At 41.5% G+C, this 18,562-nt stretch overlaps 1 protein-coding gene across 5 annotated transcripts in view; it reads left to right on the top strand.

The window, feature by feature from the left end:
* The window catches only part of CABIN1 (calcineurin binding protein 1), a 109,017-nt gene that overhangs the window by 67,972 nt on the left and 22,483 nt on the right, over window positions 1-18,562 (top strand). For all 5 annotated transcript variants that reach the window (XM_063416466.1, XM_063416464.1, XM_063416465.1 and 2 more), the window contains exons 31-34: window positions 10,897-11,060; window positions 13,051-13,147; window positions 14,382-15,023; window positions 15,473-15,547. In XM_063416466.1, the coding sequence (XP_063272536.1) occupies window positions 10,897-11,060; window positions 13,051-13,147; window positions 14,382-15,023; window positions 15,473-15,547 (978 nt within the window). The remainder of the gene's footprint in view (window positions 1-10,896; window positions 11,061-13,050; window positions 13,148-14,381; window positions 15,024-15,472; window positions 15,548-18,562) is intronic.

Here is an 18,562-nt window from a genome sequence, read left to right as displayed (position 1 = left end):
TCTGGTGTTACCAATAATCAGTCAACTTTAGTTGGGGTGCTAGGCAGGCTGCTGCCTAAATTTACTTGAATTAGGCATTTCCACAAACTGGACAAAGAACTGCTTCTGTTTTTCTGAGCAAGTCCTGGCAATATCTGAAAGCAAGACAGCATGAGGTGTTAACACACATATATGTCCTCCCCCCTAAAAAAAAAGGTAAAATACATGAAGAACAGACTTATTGAAATTCTGTTTTGTTGTATGAATTCCTGTATCAGAGGAGAAGAGATAACTTGAGATTAGCTGTGGGGTGCATAACAGAAAGAGATTTTTTTACCTTTTATAGCCGTCAGGATTCCTTCAGGGCCTCCACTTGCTGGACAGAGAAGGGAAGTGTTCTGTGGATGCTGCTGTAGTGGGGGGAAAAGAGATAATGAAATTAATTGCTTGTCAGCTCCTAATGGCTTAATTCAAGGCTCTTAATTGTTGAGGATGAAATGTGCAAACTCATGTAGAGCTTCAGTTTTTGGATAGAAGTATTTCTTCTCCAAGGCTTTACTTACTGCATGTGTCTTTTTCTGGTTCATAACCTCTATTATGGGATATTTGTTTCTTACTACCTATTTCAAATAAGCTGCTTCCTGCCCTCAGCTTCAGCTGACAAACTGTTTGAAATCCAGGATGTGTATTTCTGTCATTCCTAAGCCAGTATGAAACCTCAGACAGAGCTGGGACCTTCAAACACAAATTAAGTTGTGTGTTTACAAACACGTCTTTCCAGAACTGGCATTAGCAAAAGGAGTTGGGAACCCCAGACAGAGCTTAGAGGGTTCTGGTTTGAAAGGCTTTTCTGCTGGCTCCTGCTGTTACTTTACCTCTGTCAGAACACTAGAGGAGTTTAAATTTTTGTTCCCTTCAGCTTTCCGTTGCTTTTTTTCTTCTCAGCATTGACAAAAGATTCAAGCATTTCTCTGTGCTTCCAGATTGTGTGCACATACCAAAATACCAGCCTGTCATGGAACATGCCATTCTTGTCACTCCCCAAAAGTGTTTTCCAATAGTGAGCAGCTGAGTATATTTTTTTAGTACTATTCCTGGTGTGTATTGCATTTTATATTTCACCCTGCTTGGTAGTGCTTGTTTGTATATGTGCTGTTAAAAGTACTGACAGTTCTTCATTAAGTTCCAATATGCAGCTCTCTTAATTTCTGTAAATAATGTCACAAGTGAGGTGTACTAGCTTTTTTCATAATCTTGATTTGTTCCTAAATGAGCTGCAAAACCCCCTTCCTACGTGTGTTTCAAAGTCTGTGGCTTATGAACTACTGAACGTGAATGTAAGGTCATGGTAGCTTCAAAGGGAATTGCCAGTACCAACCAGAGCATTGTTCCATATGGATTGGTCACTTGGAGTAATGGCACGGCCCTTTTCTGACCACGTTTCAGTCTGTACAGCACACTAATCTGGTTTTGTGTTGTGTCACCTTGAATCTACTTCACTTTTTCTTACTTACCAGGGTCAGTTGAGAAAACCTAGCCAACAGGTCACTGAGGAAAAATGCACTTTTCTGACAAGTCCCTAAGTAGCCCCCAAAGTTAGGTGGTGTGGCTGCGTGGTCACTGATCGTACTCTGAGGTAAAAGTGTTTGTCTGAAAGATGTCCCTTAGCCAGCAGGCATTTTAAGGAGAATGTTTCTGGGTAGTTTTGATGAAGATGTAATTTTGTATCAAGATAAAATTAAAGTGAAGTCTCTTCTCTACCAGTTTTGAGGATCATCACTTGATTGTATTTTGTGAGTTGCCAGCTGATGCTGCTATAGAGGGTTTTCTGTTTTCAAAAATTGTGATGGAAATTAGTAACAAGCATTCCCTGGACCTTTTATGTTTCTTCAGGCTCCAAGGTCTCAGCAGGATCTCCTAATGCCGTGTATTCTAGTGATTTGGTACTGACAAGAAGAACACCGAGTGCTTGATCAGTATTGTTTTCTGAAATTATAGCATTTTCCTCTGTGCTGCTGATCTAACCCTCTAGCTTTTGATTTTTTCTGAGACTTTGAGTCTAACATGGTGATATAGATGTAAAATGTAAAGGTGGATGATGTCGCTTTTTCTAAGCATTTCATGAACATGCTGAAATATTTTGCAGACACTGGGATTTTATAGATTCTCATCTTGATATTTTACTCTGTGTGTCATTATGTAGAGGAGAGTAAAAGCTGGAAGTCTGTGCTGTCAGTGCAGGGATGCTGGATGTCAGCTGTTGGGTGGGAGTGGGCAGTTAAGCATTTTGTTTGTTGAAAAGCAAGTGATGTAGGATTGAAGACCAGTTTGTGTTGGCATAAAAACTGGAGTATTTTGGTAAAACGACTTTTTAGCACTCTGCCAGCCTTGTTTAAAATACTCAAAACCAATGGGTCTTTATGTAGTGGATAATCAGTAATTTACATCTAAAACTTGCTATTTAAGTAGGTGAAAATCTATTTCTTCAAATCCTTTAAGTCTGAAGGATTTTGGGCTGAAATAGTAGAAAGTGACATCCTGTACAAGGAGGAGACCCTCACTGCAGTGTTACAGCATGAAGAACCTCTGAACAACTCTTCACGTTAATTCAGAATGTTCATTCTACATCAACAGTGTGCTGAATCTCAACAACTAGCATAGCACTTAATGTTGTGAAGTTCATGTCCTCCTTTCCTTTCTAGGACTTTGTTGTGCTGTACTGCCCATGCAGTCTTTGAAGGCAGGAGTGTTGTCAGAATAACCTGAGCAATGTTCTGTGCCAGGTTCGCTATTTCTGAGCGCTACAAGGCGTAGTCAGAAATGATAACTGATAGTTCTGTGTTCTGAAGCAATTTTCTTAAAATTAGGCTGAAGTAGAATCATGGAATTGTAGAATCACAGAATAGTTTGGGTTGTAAGAGACCTTTAAAGGTCACCCAGTCCAAATCTCCTGCAAAGAACAGGGACATCTCCAGCCAGATGAGGATGTTCCAAGCCCTGTACAACCTGACCATGAATGTTCCAGGGATGAGGCATCCACCTCTGCTCTGGGCAGTCTGTGCCAGTGTTTTGCCACCCTCATTATGAAATAAGTTTTTCATTATATCTCACCTAGATCAACCCTTTTTTAATTTAAAACCATTGCCCTTTGTCCTATCAGGACAGGCCCTGCTAAAATGTGTGTCCCCATTTTTCTTACAGGCCCCCTTTAAGTATTGAAAGGCCACTGTGAGGCCTTCCCAGAGTCTGTGTTCTGTGAAAGGCTGAGTGACCCCAGCTCTCAGAGCAGAGGTGCTCCAGCCCTCTGACCATCTTTGTGGCCTCCCCTGGAGCCACCTCAGCTGGGATGCCCAGGTGACCTTCCTCCCACCAGATAATACCAGTTACAGTGCCTGGACACTGCTGGCTGTTCACCCTGTGACCTCTGGGGATACTGGGGCAGCCACAGACAGACAGAAGTGATGGCTGATAAAAACCCCAATCTCCTAATCCTTGAATTTGCCCTTCTCTGGGAACCAACAGCTTCTCCCACCTCTCTGGTGTTAACTCAGATTCTCTGGTTCTGCAGCACCTCCTTTAGGGGTGAGACTGAGTGATGGGGCTCAGCCATGGTTTGCCACTGACAGAGACCAGAACCACCTTGCAAAGTTTCTGGTTGTCATTTATGTCCCCTAACATTTGTCATCTTTTATGACTTAGCCATCATCCTTTGTGTTGAAAGGAAATAGTGATTTCTAGCTTGTAGTTCATCTCACCCTGACGTGGAGCCCGTAATAGCTCAGGTGAGCCACATCCCTTAAATGCCTTTTTCCCTCTGTAAAATGTTTCTGGGTGGTACCAATAAATGTGTGTGACTGTATCAGAGATGTGTGGAATTAGATTGAATTAATACCACATGTTATAAAAAAAATGAGAGTTTGCTTTTGTCTTCAGGGGGCTGGTGCAGAAGGCTGCCCAATTCCAGGCTGCTGGATGAACTGTACCAAGCTTGACATTAGCTTTGAGCACCATTTGTATCTGATACCAGGCAGTCTGGTTGTAGCAGATACACAGAGAAGTTCTTAGCAGGAAAATCCTCTTAATACAAGGAAATGCTGTCTGTTAGGTGAAACCAGACCCCTGTCACTGTCTAGATGTGCCCTGCTAGCTATTTATTTCGGTGGTATAGAAATCTTCCTACATCTGGCCCCAGAAAATGACTAAAGAAATTCAAAATTCTGATAAGAGTTTTCCCATCAAAGTTTTCATATTCTTTCATGAGATTTCTGCATCATATTAATTGTGCATTAGAAGATATAGAAGCAGTCAATGTTCTCTGGATTTCTGTGCTTTATATCCTCCCAAAGAAAAAATTCCAAACTCTTTCAGACAGTGATATGACATAAAACCAAAATGTACCTCAAAAAAGGGTACTGAAGTAACAAAGGCAGAATCTGAAATTCCACCATGGGTGAGGAGACACTCCTCAGTGTTTTCTGTTGAGTAGATGGAAGTGCCTGACTAAGTCTCTGGGTGACTTCTGCTCTTCTGCATCCCTTTGGCAACCTTGAATTGTCTGCAGGAGAATGAAACTTAACTGCTGGCAATTTAATTCCTAACCAGTCGCGTTTTTTCTCTCTTCTAAAATACAGTTGGTAAAAGGGAGCAACTTAGAGAGGAAAGATGATAAATGTACCTAAGTAATTTGTTCCAAAGTCTTTTTAGCAGTAACTGACCTTCCAGCTTGAGAAGTTGTCCAGCTGTCCAAAAGGGAACCTTTGTTCATGTTGGCAACAGAAAAAAGGAAAAAAAAAAAAAAAAAGAAAAAAAGAAAAAGAGTGGGTGTTCCACAGCTTTATCTTCAAATCCACTTTTGCTTTAGCACCCCAGATTTGCAGGTTAGAGGAACGAGGGACTGAACAAGAGGGAATTCTTCGAGTACCCCAGAGACAGATCCTGCCCTGGCACTGTTGGTGTTAACCTGGAAAAGCAGCGCGGGGAGCAGCACCTTCCTCCCGAGGATGATGCATTATGCACACAGCTCCTGTGTTTGCTGGATTTTCGTGTGGGTGATGTCTGCGTGAGGCACACTGGTGCAGAGCTCCGGGGGGAGTGCAGCTGTGTTATTGTTTGAGCAGGACTGCACCTTCAAAACAGGTTTTAAGAGACCGCTCTGTTGCTTCTCCTTGCTTTCTTTGTCTTTCTGTCATAGCCGTGCTGTGGAATGGTTTCTTTATTTCCTTTTCTTACAGTCTAGTTAGCTGTTTCCCTTTAAAAAAAGAAGTGATGTGACTTTGTGTTGACATGGTTGTGAAATCACATGGTACATGGGAACCATCTGAGTAAAGGCTCCTCAAGCCTCCTGACCGGGTGAACATAAACCTCTAGATTCTGTCTGGCAGGTGGCCAAACCCAAAGCTCTGCAGGGGCCATCTGTAGGCCTCCGTTTGTTTCATTAATTCCACCTGAACTTGGAACTCATCTTCTTGACAAGGCATTTCTGGTTTTCTGTAATTGCTCATGCAGCAAGGAGATCATTCCCTTTCCCTGCCTCCTGTGGGGATGTCCCTGACTCATGCTCGCAGTCTCCCAACGTGGCTGTGGCTTGGGTGTTCTTTTCATAGGGTTAAAACCAATTTAAAGCCAAGTCAACTGTAAAATGATTGTGCTGGAAATGGAAAAGTCTGAAATTTAAGACCCTGCAAATACACTGTATTTTGAAGAGAGAACCAAGAGGTGAAAATTGTCCATTATGTTTCTTTATCAGCATATGATGATTGGAACATGTGGAGCATTTCCATTTGGCACTATTTTTTCATGCTCCTGTTTTGCTAAAATAAAGTTACAGAATTCCACAGTTCCTCCAAAATGTATACTTGTTGTTTATTCATTTCCAAGTCTGTGTGTATTTAAAAGATAAGAAAATAAGGAATTGACAATATTTGCCTTATAAACTAGGAATTGTAATCCTGCTTGTTCTTGACTTACTGAAAGGAGGTTGCTGCAGTTTTGCCTTTATTTCTGTTTCCTTTTCCAGGCCAGTAAGATGTAATTTATGCATTATGATTTTTTATAGATATTCTTACTGTACTGTGTAATAACTATAGTCTGAAAAATTAAAAGTTGGTAAGATTTTCCTGAAATTGGCTAAGTTACAGTAAGCAAGGGTTGCTTGATGACACAGGCCCCTGCAGATCAGTTTTAATACCCTGAATATAGCTGCTTTTCTTTCTTAATGCTTTTCTTTCTTAATGCTTTTCTGCCCACTTGCATTCCTGTTCACAGAGGCAGAGTTGTTCCATTACAGGCTGAATAGCAGTGTGGATGAAATGAGGAATTGAGGAAGGAAAAGAATAGAATTATCTGTAGAAAAGAAGTCAAAATCAAGTGACAGAGTAAAATAACACGAGATATGGGAGCGTGTTAAGATTGGATGAGGAAAGGTGGTTTAGTAATTTGCTAAATGGGGGAGGGGGCAGTGGTTTTGATGGTTGTGCTCAGAGGTAGCAGGAAGTTGTGAGTCAGGCAAAGACACCCTCCCCGAGCTGAGCACTAAATAAAGCAGTGCTTACAGGGCAGAGTGGGGATGTTCAGGGGCTGTTCTGTACCTTCCTCACTTCAAACAGAGAGGTCTCAAACCCTGTGTTGAATCTGTTCAGCTTGAACCATATTCCTTTCCTCTGCAGGCACCTAGAGCAAGACATTAAAATTATATAAGTAACTAAGAAGGCAGGACATGAGTGAAACTGGGAGTATTTCAGTGTGTTGTTCTTAACCCTATATCAAAGCAGAGACTTTAGGAAGCTTAGGAAAGTGTGAGCTTTCCAGGGATTATACAACTGTGCTTAGTTCAGCTTCATGATTCTGAAATACCATATAGGTGATTGCATTATTAATTGGTGCCTTCTCTGAACCACTTAGTTAGTTTGCTATTTTGTCATACTTTCTAGCAATCTTAAAATAATATTTAAGTTATTTTTCCTAAAGGCTCTTAGCAGGACATTACTGAGACTGACAAATGAAGAAATGTTTGGTTTTGGTTTGCTCACTTGGAATCCAGTTTGTTGTATGTAGTGCAACTCAAGCTTCCAGGACCCCTTGGGGAAAAAAAAAAGGATGAAAAAGAGAGAGTTAAGTAATGGGAAGTCTTTATTTGCATTAGTGTGGGTTTTATGTGTTTGCTTGTATGTGAATTGGATCATCTGGAGCATGACTTGCATTTCTCCATTTCGTTGAGAAGCACAGCCATGGAGCACCGAGAGAGTAAAGTTTGATCTGTGCTAGAAAATGGCTTACCCTGGAGCTGTGCCGTGGCAGCAGCAGCATCCCCGGGGAAGCTGGGCTTTGCTGGCATCTGTCAGCCTCTCCTCCTCAGAGAGGCATTCCTAAACCCCAGGGAATCCCCTCCCCTAAACTTCTGGAGTAAGCAGCGTGGAGGAATAATAAGCACTTCCTTCCTTTCTATTTTCAGTGACTGCACTAGAAAGTACCACAGAGCTGCAGCTCTGCTCTCAGCACCGTCCTGCTCTGCTCACCCTCCTCCCCAGCCTGCACTTCTGGAGGCAGAGCAGCAATTCCAGGCTGAAAAAGAATTGTACAAGTGTCACCAGGAGTATGGTAGACTGGCTTGATTCTTCAGTTTTATATTTAATGTCATGTTCAGTATTAGGTTCTCTGCAGGGTTTTCACTACTCCCAGATTTATTTTTTCCTCGCAGTGTGTGTCAGGCTTCCCCCGCCCCCACTCTTGCAGCGTGTTTGTTTTGCCAGGAAGGCACGGAGAGCAGCCTGATGTTTTGGATCTTGGGAGGCATTTTGGAGCTGTTGGAAGTGTCTCACTCCTTCCTCTGGTTCGGTGTAAACAGCTCTGCTGGCTGTGGCAGCAGGGAGGAGAACCTTTCACAGTGGCAGTGGTGGCCAGCAAACACGGGCAGGCCTTGGATGCAGAATCCTGTCGGTGGCCAGAGCTGGAGACATTTTGTCAGGTACCCTGAGTGGCCATAACCAGCAACAAGAGCTTTCAAAGAACTGGGAATTGTTGTCACAAGGGTCTGCACTCTTCTGTGAGAGTTACTTTCAAGAGAGGTACTTTGCTAACAAATCTCAAATTTCAAGCAATGCTATAAAAACTTTAATTTTAGTCAAACTGAATAATATTTCCCAGTTAAATCTTTACAAACTTTGCATTCGTGTATTTCTTCAGCTTTGTTAAAAATAATAAAAGCCTAACATTGAGCTTCTTTAAAAGAGTTGCACTGTGTGACCTGAATTTAGAAGCATTCTTACTGAAGTTTATTGGTATTGAGGAAGGAAAAATTAATACCTGATGGGCTTTGTTAAAGTTGCCTTCGGGAGAGATTTAAACAAGACATTCTTTAGATTCTGATCGAAATTGCAGTCTTAAAAGTTCCATATGACTCATGAAACAAACTCACTTGAACATCGATGTTTTGCATATTGCTTAATACAATGCAGTGATGGAATGAAGATTGCTCTGCTGGCAGGTTTCTTTCTGCTTTTGGCTCGGGGCTGCCTGTGGAACAGGCAGGTTTGTAACATTGGACCCTTATCTATGGCTGGTTTGCATTTATAAAGCTGCAAGTCAAAACATGAAAAGTTAGTGACTTTCCTTTGAAAATCACTCCTACTTTTTGTAATTGCAGTGGTAAACTTGGGTGCCCCTAATGTGAGTTTTAATTTAACCTCTTCTAATGTGCCCTGTTGAGGAAAACAGCAGCATTCAACAAAATGCACAACTTTGTTTCTATCTGAGGGACTTCTTCCTGGCTATCTGGATGGAGTTTGTATATTCTGTTGTTGAAAATGGTTCTAATACACTGTTATAATTTCCAGAGTAGCATTAAAATGTATACATGAGTTATGTGAGAAGCATCTGCAAAATTATTTCCAACTAATTCTAGATATGATATCTGATCCAAGTGATCCTCCAGATTCAAATGAAGAATGAGATAATGCTGAAAAGACCAGGAACCTACCTACACATTGGCAGTGTTCCACTCCTGCAATGTGCTGTAGTTGACCAGAAATTGTTTTATGTAGTTAAATTGGCTAAGTAGGTTGTTGCAATGTGGTGCCATTATGAGGCATTCACTTGTTTTGGGATTTGGCAGAAACCCAGTTTACATACGTGCAGAGAAGCAAAAAATAGCAGCTCCAGAATGTGTGTTTCATCTGTAGGCTGAAAGGAGAGCCATTGTATGGTTTGGGGGAAGAAAAAGCATCTCCATTTAAATAGAAGTATGTGCTGGTTGACAGAGCTGTCACCTGCAGGATCTGTGTGTGCTTGGGAGCTGATGAGCACCCTCAGCACTGGAGCTCTGGCCCCCAGGCCACGGAAGGGGTTTGTGGACATGGGAGGAAGCGCCTGGGGCTGGGCCGGGCTGTGGTTTTAGGTACATTGCATAGGAAAAGGGAAGCTACAAAAAGGGGTTTGAAAGCAAGCTTAGGGAGCAAAGAGGAAGAACAGCTTTATTGTGATCACTGGGGAGTAACAGTAGAGAGCATGAGGAAAAGCAAGAAAATTTGGCAGATTAGTCTGTGCATTATATCTAATTGAAGTCACTGTTTTCCATGTAAAAACACTGCTGTTAAACCATTGATATTTCTGTGTTGTTTTTTCCTAAGTTCCTGTACATCTTATGGACTGGAGCTAGAGATTTTCTGCAGACATGCAAGGGCAGGGTCCATTTTACACAGGGGGTTATGGACCTGCTTTTCTGGTCAAGTGTAATTTATGATTGCAGTAATCATTTTCTTTGCTTCCACTTTCTATTAAGTTCTGAAGAGTTTTGATCACACTGAAAGTAAAGCTAAACAAATTGAAGCAAGACCTTTAAACAAAGATGAAGGAGTAAATATTTGTGTATCCTGCTCTCTGAACAGGTTTGGAAAGCCAAACTCCTTCTCAGTCAGGTACTCCTATCAATGAGACTATTCTTTCCAGCTTTGTCACAAAATTGTTTTCATGGTCAGAGGATTTTCACCTTAGAAGGCTACTAAAGAAAAAGCTTCAGAACCGAGTAAAGCACAAGGGAAGGGTTTGCACTGATGCAGCAGCAGTTTTTGTGAATGATCATAGTGTAAGACCAATCCTAACATTGCAAGCATGGCAGTATGTGCAGTTCATTTTTGCAGGTGTGGTTGACTAGGGTGCTGACAGCACCCAAATAAACACCTGAAAACATTCTCATTAGAGGTATTAGACATGGCAAAATCTGAGCTGACTAACCCTAATTAAATTATATTTGCTATCAGTCTCCAGCCTTGCTCCCCAAAGATTCCCTTGTCCCAGAAATTTAATTAGAAGGATCAGGACGTATGGCCAAATATTTGAATCTGCCACTGGAAAATGGATTCTGCTGAGGAATCGGCTTCTTCCTATTGGGCTGGTTAGTCCACAGTGAACACTGATGATATCAAGGCACTAACCAAGTTCCTAAGATGTTTAGTAACAGATGTAATAGATACAGTAACAGTATCTGTTTGAGGATAGAAACTTGCTGTGACTGTGTATTAACAGCTTTCAGGACAGGAAAACTTACTTCAAGTTACTCCTTATCTTTTATGGTAGTTGAGCTTTGACTTAGTAAGGAATGTTCATTGACATTGAAGAAAAATGCACAGTATAATTTGGGCTTTGGTTGCTTTTTCTTGGAACAGTTCAGAAGCATCTTTAGAAGGTGTGCTGTGGCTCCTGTGAGCCTTCCTCTTTTGCTACTGGCAGGAATCAGTTGACTTCAAATCCAGGTCTAAATCCATCACACTGTCTGGGGCACCCCAGCTTCTGTCTGTCCATTATTCCCCTGGCCCTCAGTGAAATTCAACATGCTGAACGAATGAACCTGACCCACATTTTCATGGTTCTGTCCTTTCCAGTTGCATCCTTCTCTAAAGGCTTCCCCTTGTGCTCCCTGTGCAGGGAATCTGGCGCATCCCCGTGGATGAGATCGACCGCCCGGGCAGCTTCGCGTCGCATATGAACCGCTCCATCGTGCTGCTGCTGAACGTGCTGGCACAGCTCAAGGATTACAACACCCTGCTCAAGGTCTCATCCATGCTGCAGAGGACCCCTGACCAGGGAAAGTACGACAGATTGCTTTTAAGCTGTTACTTTGTGAAGCTTGGAGTGTATTTGGTTCGCTGTATGACTATTTTATTTAAAGCTGTTCTTTGTTTAGGGAAAAAGTCTTCGGGCAGATTCCCTTGGGAGTACAGTGGAATGATGGTTAATTTTTCTCAGGATTACGGTTGTAGAACGTAGCCTGGAGTTTCTCTGTGTTCCTGCTAAAGCTCAGAGCAGCCGTAGAGGTCCTTAGCAGCTTACAGAGTTGTGTGTCACGTGGAGGGATTCTCTGGAGGGACACAGCGGGACCTGGGCACCCTCTGCTCGCTCTTGCGTAAGAGGCGATGTGCTCGGGAGGTCACGGCCCAGCATCCTGCCTTCCTGTAATCCTTGATGCCTGAACAATGGTTATGAGCCTCTTGGCAGCTGATGCTATTTAAAAAGCTTATCCTGTTCAGGGGTGATCTAATTTTAATTGCATTAACCTTATTTAAGAAAAAAAGAAGCTATTAGTGTGAGCTATATATGGACTCGTATCAATGAGAAGACCAAAATAAACATCCAAGGAAAACACTGAAGCAACTGAGGTAAAATTCTAGTAGGCTGTCCTGTGGGAAATGTTGAAATTGGTCTCTGGCAAATGCTTAAGAAATGAAACTTGAATGATTGATGGCAATAACTTGGAGGCATTGAAGGTTTCTTCATGTGTTTTTGAGTGTGAGTGCATGTGAATTTGCATGGATTGTAGTGTGTCTGGGAATATGTCACCACTTGTTCAGCAGACTTGAAGCCAAAAATACTTTGACTTTTAACGTATCAGAAGAACTGGACCATAGAAGGTTTCAATTCTGTCCCAAGCAAACCCATAGCTGTACTAAAAATATTATGTTATTTGTAAGTCTAGACTGAATTCAAAAAACAAGTAATTTGACATGCTGGATCAGCCAGTGCCAGCCATGGTGACCTGCAATTGTTAGAGGAACTTAGAAATGCAGATATTCTGGGTGTGTCTGGTATATGCCTGGAACAGCCCTATTTTTAAAAACAGGCAGGTTTTAGTTACTACTGAACTAGTGAGGAGTCAGATGTTTATGGTTTGCTTTTCGGACAAAAGATAACGTAATTACCAATTTAACGTAAAGTCATAGAGAGGAAATATTTGTATTTAAAATGTTGGCCTTTTGACTGAAATAGTACCCTTCAGAGTGATTTACTTGATTTCTAGGCCTCTCAGTAAAACCAGCTAATTCCGAAATAGAAATTAAGCTTTCCATTGAACTTGATTGGGTGGAATTGACAGCTGAAAGTGTTTTGCTTGAAAGCAGACTAAAACATTGTGTCCAAATACACTGAAATTACAGTGCTCCAGTAAATTAAATGAAGCTATAGAGTGAATGTTTTACACATACCATATTATTTTTTTGTAATACTAACCAGATAAAAAGGTAGTAGCACAGCCATGTTTTAGCTCTAAAAATCCTGGGTTCAAAGGCAACTGACATGATCAAACAGAGAGGATTTGCTGATGTCCTTAATCTCACATGCACGCTTTATCCAGAATGTGAAAATCACCTGAGAGTTCAACATAGCTTTGTGTAACTATAATACTCCTTTTCAAAAAAAGGATTGAATAAAAAGCTGGTATTTGAGGGGCACAGAAGGCTTGCTACAAGAAAACTGTAAATCTGCTTGCCTGGTTTGCTCTGGGTTTGGTTGCTTGGTGTCTTCCCATTTCTTCCCTTCCCTCTGTTTGTACACAGAGCTGTCTTCTGTTTGTGCCATCTTTGATGTTTGTGGGGAGGGAAGAAGTGGAGGGAAACAGAGCTAAAGAGTTATATCCCAAAATTGTTATATTTCACTATGCACCCGCAGATGTTTTACTTGTTTCTTATGTTTTAAAGTCGTTGTGTTGGCTTTTTTTTGGTGTTCTTGTTTTCCTTTCCCTGTGCTGGTTGTTGCCTGTGAGTGCTGTTGGCAGCTAACCCCGTGTGCTCTCTTGCTGTGGCTCAGGAAGTACCTGCGGGATGCCGATCGCCAGGTGCTGGCCCAGCAGGCCTTCGTGCTCACAGTGAAGGTGCTGGAGGACACCCTCAACGACCTCACCCAGGTGAGGCAGCACTGCCAGGCTGCCACTGAGGGATCAGGCTTGGCAGCGTCCAGGTCACTCATTCCTGACATCTCCTGGGACTGAGGGGCTGCATTTATAAGCACTTATTTCCAATATCTTTGGTTTATATGCCGCTACACAGAAAATTATCTTCCAGCATTGTTGTTTTTTTGGTTTTGGAATTCAGTAACAAATACAGTGTTTGAAAATGGATTGCAGTAAGTTTGGTCTGACTGTCCCTTAACTCCAAATAATGGTAGATAAATGTAGTTTACATTTACCATTTTTCTACAAGAGCTCCAGTTTCAGGTGGGGTCTAGAGGAAATTTCCTTTTAAAATGAACTAAGATTCCTCTTGCAAAATGAACTCAGCTTGGTGTTACGTGCCTAGACACTTTTCACTGCAGTCCTTGACAGCACCACACTCATTATTACATCTAATTGTAATCTAGATTTAGTTTTTAAAAGTCATATAGAAGCTAATCAGTTTTCAGGTTAAGGGATCTGGATATTGGAGCTTTACTTGGTTAAATACGTTCAAGGAAGAGCTTGTTCCCGAGGGTTTTCTAAGTTAACAGACTGTAGGTTTAACAAATACAACGAAAACATTGCCAAGAGCACTGGAACTCTGTATATGAATTAGTTTGCTCATAGATCTGGATGTGAGAGTTGTATCATTATCAGTTTTTGGAAGAAGAGTTGATGTACTGAGGTTTTCTACCTTTGGAACATGACCAAAATAAAGGTACAAAAAGTAGAATACTGCAGCAAGGGTTTTGCCTACTTCTTGATCTATTAAAAAGGTTATGTAAGAACAGCGAAAGGAAAAATTCTTAAACTTGAGCTTGATCTGCACCTGCCAAAAGAAACAAGTTTGGTTTTGATTTCAATATGTTAGAAGAAAAATTTGTGCAGTTAAAACCTTGGATTTCATTTAGTTGGATCCCTTAGCATGTACTGAAGTAGTGAGGGAAAATAAACACTGTGGCTTTGGTTCAGCCTGAGCTGTTGACACTTCTCTGTGGTGTTTTCACTTACTGAAATACTTCTAATTGTAAGATTTGTGGCCTGGATTAATTAATATTGGGGAACAAAAAAGAATGCTCATAGAATAAATGCATTTTCTTCAGCAGACGCAGTAATGAGAGGTACTCGTCAGTATTCCTGATAGTCACTATGCTCAAATGCTTTCTGATTTCACTGATAACAGAGAAAAATAATTTCTTTTACTAAGGTTTCAGAAGATCAGGGTTCCAAGTCTTCTGGCCTTGCTTCAGGAAGGATGACAACAGACGTCTCCAATAAAGCCAGTGCTGAGGAGGGGAAGGATGTCCTTCCCAAAAAGCCAGTTTTATCAGATGGGGCAGCACACAGTACTGAAAATGGAGTGAAGGAAGTGACCCAGGGACAAAGCCCCAATGCCATGGACATACTGGAACAAGAGGACAGGAATGCCAAGGAGATTAAAGAGCTCCCTGGCCCTGGTTCAGTTGAGCCTATGGATCTTGATGGCTTTTGCAATGACCCTGAGAAAATTGATTCCTTGTGTAAACGCAGCGAGCCGGAGCGGCTGCAGCCCGGCAGGAGCGCCAAGGACAGAGCTCCCGAGAGCAGGACCCCAGAACTGTCCTTGGAGGAGCTCAGTATCAGCTCCAAACACCAGCAGCAGGCAGCTAAAGGAACACTTCAAGCAGTACCCACAGAGGAACCTGTCCAGAGGTCAAGCAGGAAGAGGAAATTACTTGAGGATGTGGAGTCTGGAAAAACACTTCTGCTCGATGCTTACCGAGTCTGGCAGCAAGGTCAGAAAGTTATGGCCTATGACCTGGGCAAAATTGAGAAGATCATGTCTGAGACATACATGCTGATTAAACAGGTATTGTATGATTAACTGGCATTTCTCTGTGTGGCCTCAGACATAGTTTTAGGATCCGATAGGAATTGCTAAACCAAGCAGTGTGAAATAGTCCTATATCTGTTAAAAACTTGGGAGAAAAACACCTCCCAAAGAACCATTCTCTTGCCAAGGCCATTGCTGGGGATAGGGAGTAGGAGCCTCCTTTTTTCAACCTAAATTTCTGAAATGAGTTAAGAGCTGTAGTACCACTTAAGTGGTGTTTGTTCAGCTAAATGTTAGTTTGAGTTGAGAGAGCCGGGTATTTTTCTTGGATATGTGCTCCTGAGTAACTTAAGGCCAGCATTGCTGTAGAACTGCTGCTTGTCCCCCTTGCTCCCATGCTCTACATCCCCATTTCATTTCAATTTAATTAGATTTATAGATGAGCTAAGTAATGATGACTTCATGAGTTGTGATTCTGTGTTCAGGTGGATGAAGAAGCAGCACTTGAACAGGCAGTCAAGTTTTGCCAGGTGCATATGGGAGCATCAGCACAGAAACAGGTAAGCTCTGAAGCCTCTGAGTGCTGCTAACAAGCTTTGATGAGTCTGTACAGGCAAATCTGTTGCTGGGTGTCTGCAGCACCTAGAAGTATCTACTTTTCCTTGTATTGCTGTCATCTAAGATAAGTTGGGCTGCATTAGTAGGAACATCATCCTCTTTATTAGAGTCAGTGCTACTGTTTATGTCAGGCTTGCAGGATAGTTTTCATGCCCAAAAGCTGTTGGGGAAACCCCAAATGATCTTCAAATTGAAATATTTATGACATGCTGCAATTTTCCTAATGTCCACATCACAGCCCAGCACTTCATGGATGGTAATTACATCTCTCTGCTCCCCAAGGGCTCCAGCCTCATCAGCCTCAGCCTTGCTGGCATTGCGCTCTGCTCCAGAGACACCAGAGAGATTTTCTTTAACTCTGTTAAAAACAAACTGTTACTCAGTTTGTTTTTAGCTTGGAGTTTCTGGGTTTACCCAGCAGACAAAGATAAGAGTTGTAAAGGGATCATTATTTATCAGTCCTTAATGTGAAATCAAAGCCAAGAAGAAAACTGGATGAATGACATATTTATTTGCATTGCATTTTGCAGCCCCAGAGTATTAACTAGACTTGTATTTCCCATCATTTTTGTTGAGGTAAAATGTGCTTTTGTATAGTGCATCTCTTAGCAGAGTAATAGGAAAGGATGTAAGAGGAAAGGCAGGTTTTTTTCTTTTTAGGTTTGCATGGAAGTAGCTTTCTCCAATTTGTGCCCCTCAGGAAGTCAGTAACATTGTTCCATTGAACTATAGGAAATGTCAAGAGAGGTATTTAGTAGAAGTGTTGGCTTGCTTGTAGCCTGGTATTTCAAGTTTTAAATTTTTTTTAGTAAATAAATGTTAGCTCAGCATGGTAAGTCTTTTTCAGTTTATTTTGGGGAAAAATAGACGTCATCACACTTATGATGTGATTTATGACTTTAAAATAAAAAGAATTTGCTAGAAAGCTTCTTTAGAAAGTAATGTTACTATTGCTTTTTTAAAAAACACTCACCAAATTCTCATGTATCAACCCAATTCCTTGCTGGGCTTTCTTGGATGTTCTGGGAATTGCTATTCCAGTTCTTCCAGCAGAGTCACCGGTTACTCAGGCCTGTGACAAAACATGAGAATGAAAATGAGAAAAACCTGCACACAAACTGCTCTTGAGAGTAGACACAAGAGGTGAGCTAGTATTTAACAGCACTGGAAGCAAGGAGATTTCCTGTGAAATCACTTGAAATGAAGCACAGCCCTTAGCATGCTGCACTTGGAAGCTTTCCCTTTTAGGAAGCAGCCCCAGCTAACGAGGTTATTACATCCTGCAGTCTCATTTTCGTCTGCTTCGAGCAGGATCCTGCAAGCTGTGTGAAGCTGCTCCTACAGCACTGTGAATTAGTGTGGAGACACAGGAATAGCCACTCTCGTAGACATCTGTCTGTTTTCAGCAGACTGGATCCTGTTTTATTTAAAATTGGCAAGTATTTGCTTTCTGTAAGCAAATGATGTCATCTATAGAGCTGCCACAGCCGGGGGAAATGCTTTGTTCCTGGATAGTTTGAGTGGGTTTGCAGGGCCTGTGGTTCTTCAGTCACTTACCCTAGAAATTGACAGTAAAATTTAAAAAAAGGCACAAAATCCACCTTGCTATATGTCTTTCTCAGCTGGCTGTTGTATTTTAAAGTTCCAGGTGTTTTACGGTTTCTTTATGAAAGTTTTCACTTGCTACTAAAATTAGGCATTACTTAAATTCTGGCTTTTCAGCTTTCTTCCAGACCAGTCAGAGCTTCTAACCTAAATATTTAACAACTATGTTAAAATCTCCTTCTCTGCAGGCACAAGCAGGAAACAATAGAGCAATCAGTAAGTGGAACTGGACAAAGTGGCTCCTCACACTTCTGTGAGGAGATCTAATCTTTTGAATAGCTTGGCAGTGCTGTGACCCTTTGACTTGGTTTCAGAAATCCTCTCTAGCAGTTGTGAGTGATGCAGGCTAACATGTTCCAGCCAATGAGAGGGACATCACCCACAAAGCCAGCTAAAAACATGGACAGTGGCTCAGAAAGGCTGGCTTCCAGCTTTGAGGAGGGCAGGAAAAGTCAAAATCAGGCCCTGATAAGTTCCAGTGGAGAAATTGGAGTATTTTCCATTGGGAGATTCCAGTAATTGATATAAAATTGTGTTCTAGGTAAATTGCCGGGACATTTCTTTCAGTATTCAATATTCAAGCCTTTTTTTAGTGATATATTCATCAATTTCAGCACGTTTTGGTTCACAATTTACAGAGTGGTGATGGAACATTTTTAAGTGCTGATATTAATGATGTTGTGGAGAAAGGTGTGGCCAAAAGTAATTCCTCCACTTTTTGTCCTTTTCCCTTTAAATTCTTAAGTGTGAATAAGGCTTCTGATATACACCTGTCAAATGGGCTGAAATCCAGTGGTGGTCACTGGGTCATTAGCAGTCAAGTAATTAAAGTTACACTGGAAATGAACTGACTTTCTGATCAAGCAGCATTTTGAAGGTTTCTTGTTCTTTTCTTTGGTTTTTCTGTCTGAGAATGTTATCCAAAAGATTTGCAGACATCTGAAAGCAGTCATCTATTGCTCTGGGTTATATTTTTAGTCTTGCCAACTGTGATTTTCATATGAAATTAATGGTCCCTGGAAATGGAATACGAAGGAGGCCTCGTTGAGGGAGGAGGGAGGATTGAGGCAGACTAGCTTGATTTTGAGGTAGCATTGTACTTAAATATGTGGTCCTGAGGACCAAGGAGGGACTGTGTTGGCAGAAAGCAGTTGTAAGGCTTCTGGATAATTAGAGAATTCCTAATAAGAATTTCCACTGGCTGCCTAAAATTGCTCTTGCTAAATTCTTCATTTTATGCTGTTAAGGACATATTGACATGGGAAAGTTATTGCAGTACAAGCTGGAATGAAGCTTTGTATTGCACAGAATAGCCTATAAATGCATGTGGAGATACTTCAGTTTAAGAATCC

This window comes from Prinia subflava, chromosome 19 (genome assembly GCF_021018805.1).
Source record: "Prinia subflava isolate CZ2003 ecotype Zambia chromosome 19, Cam_Psub_1.2, whole genome shotgun sequence".
In the NCBI taxonomy this organism is placed as follows: domain Eukaryota; kingdom Metazoa; phylum Chordata; class Aves; order Passeriformes; family Cisticolidae; genus Prinia; species Prinia subflava.
Note: the sequence above shows the minus strand (reverse complement) of the source record. Positions and strands in the feature narration are given on the sequence as shown.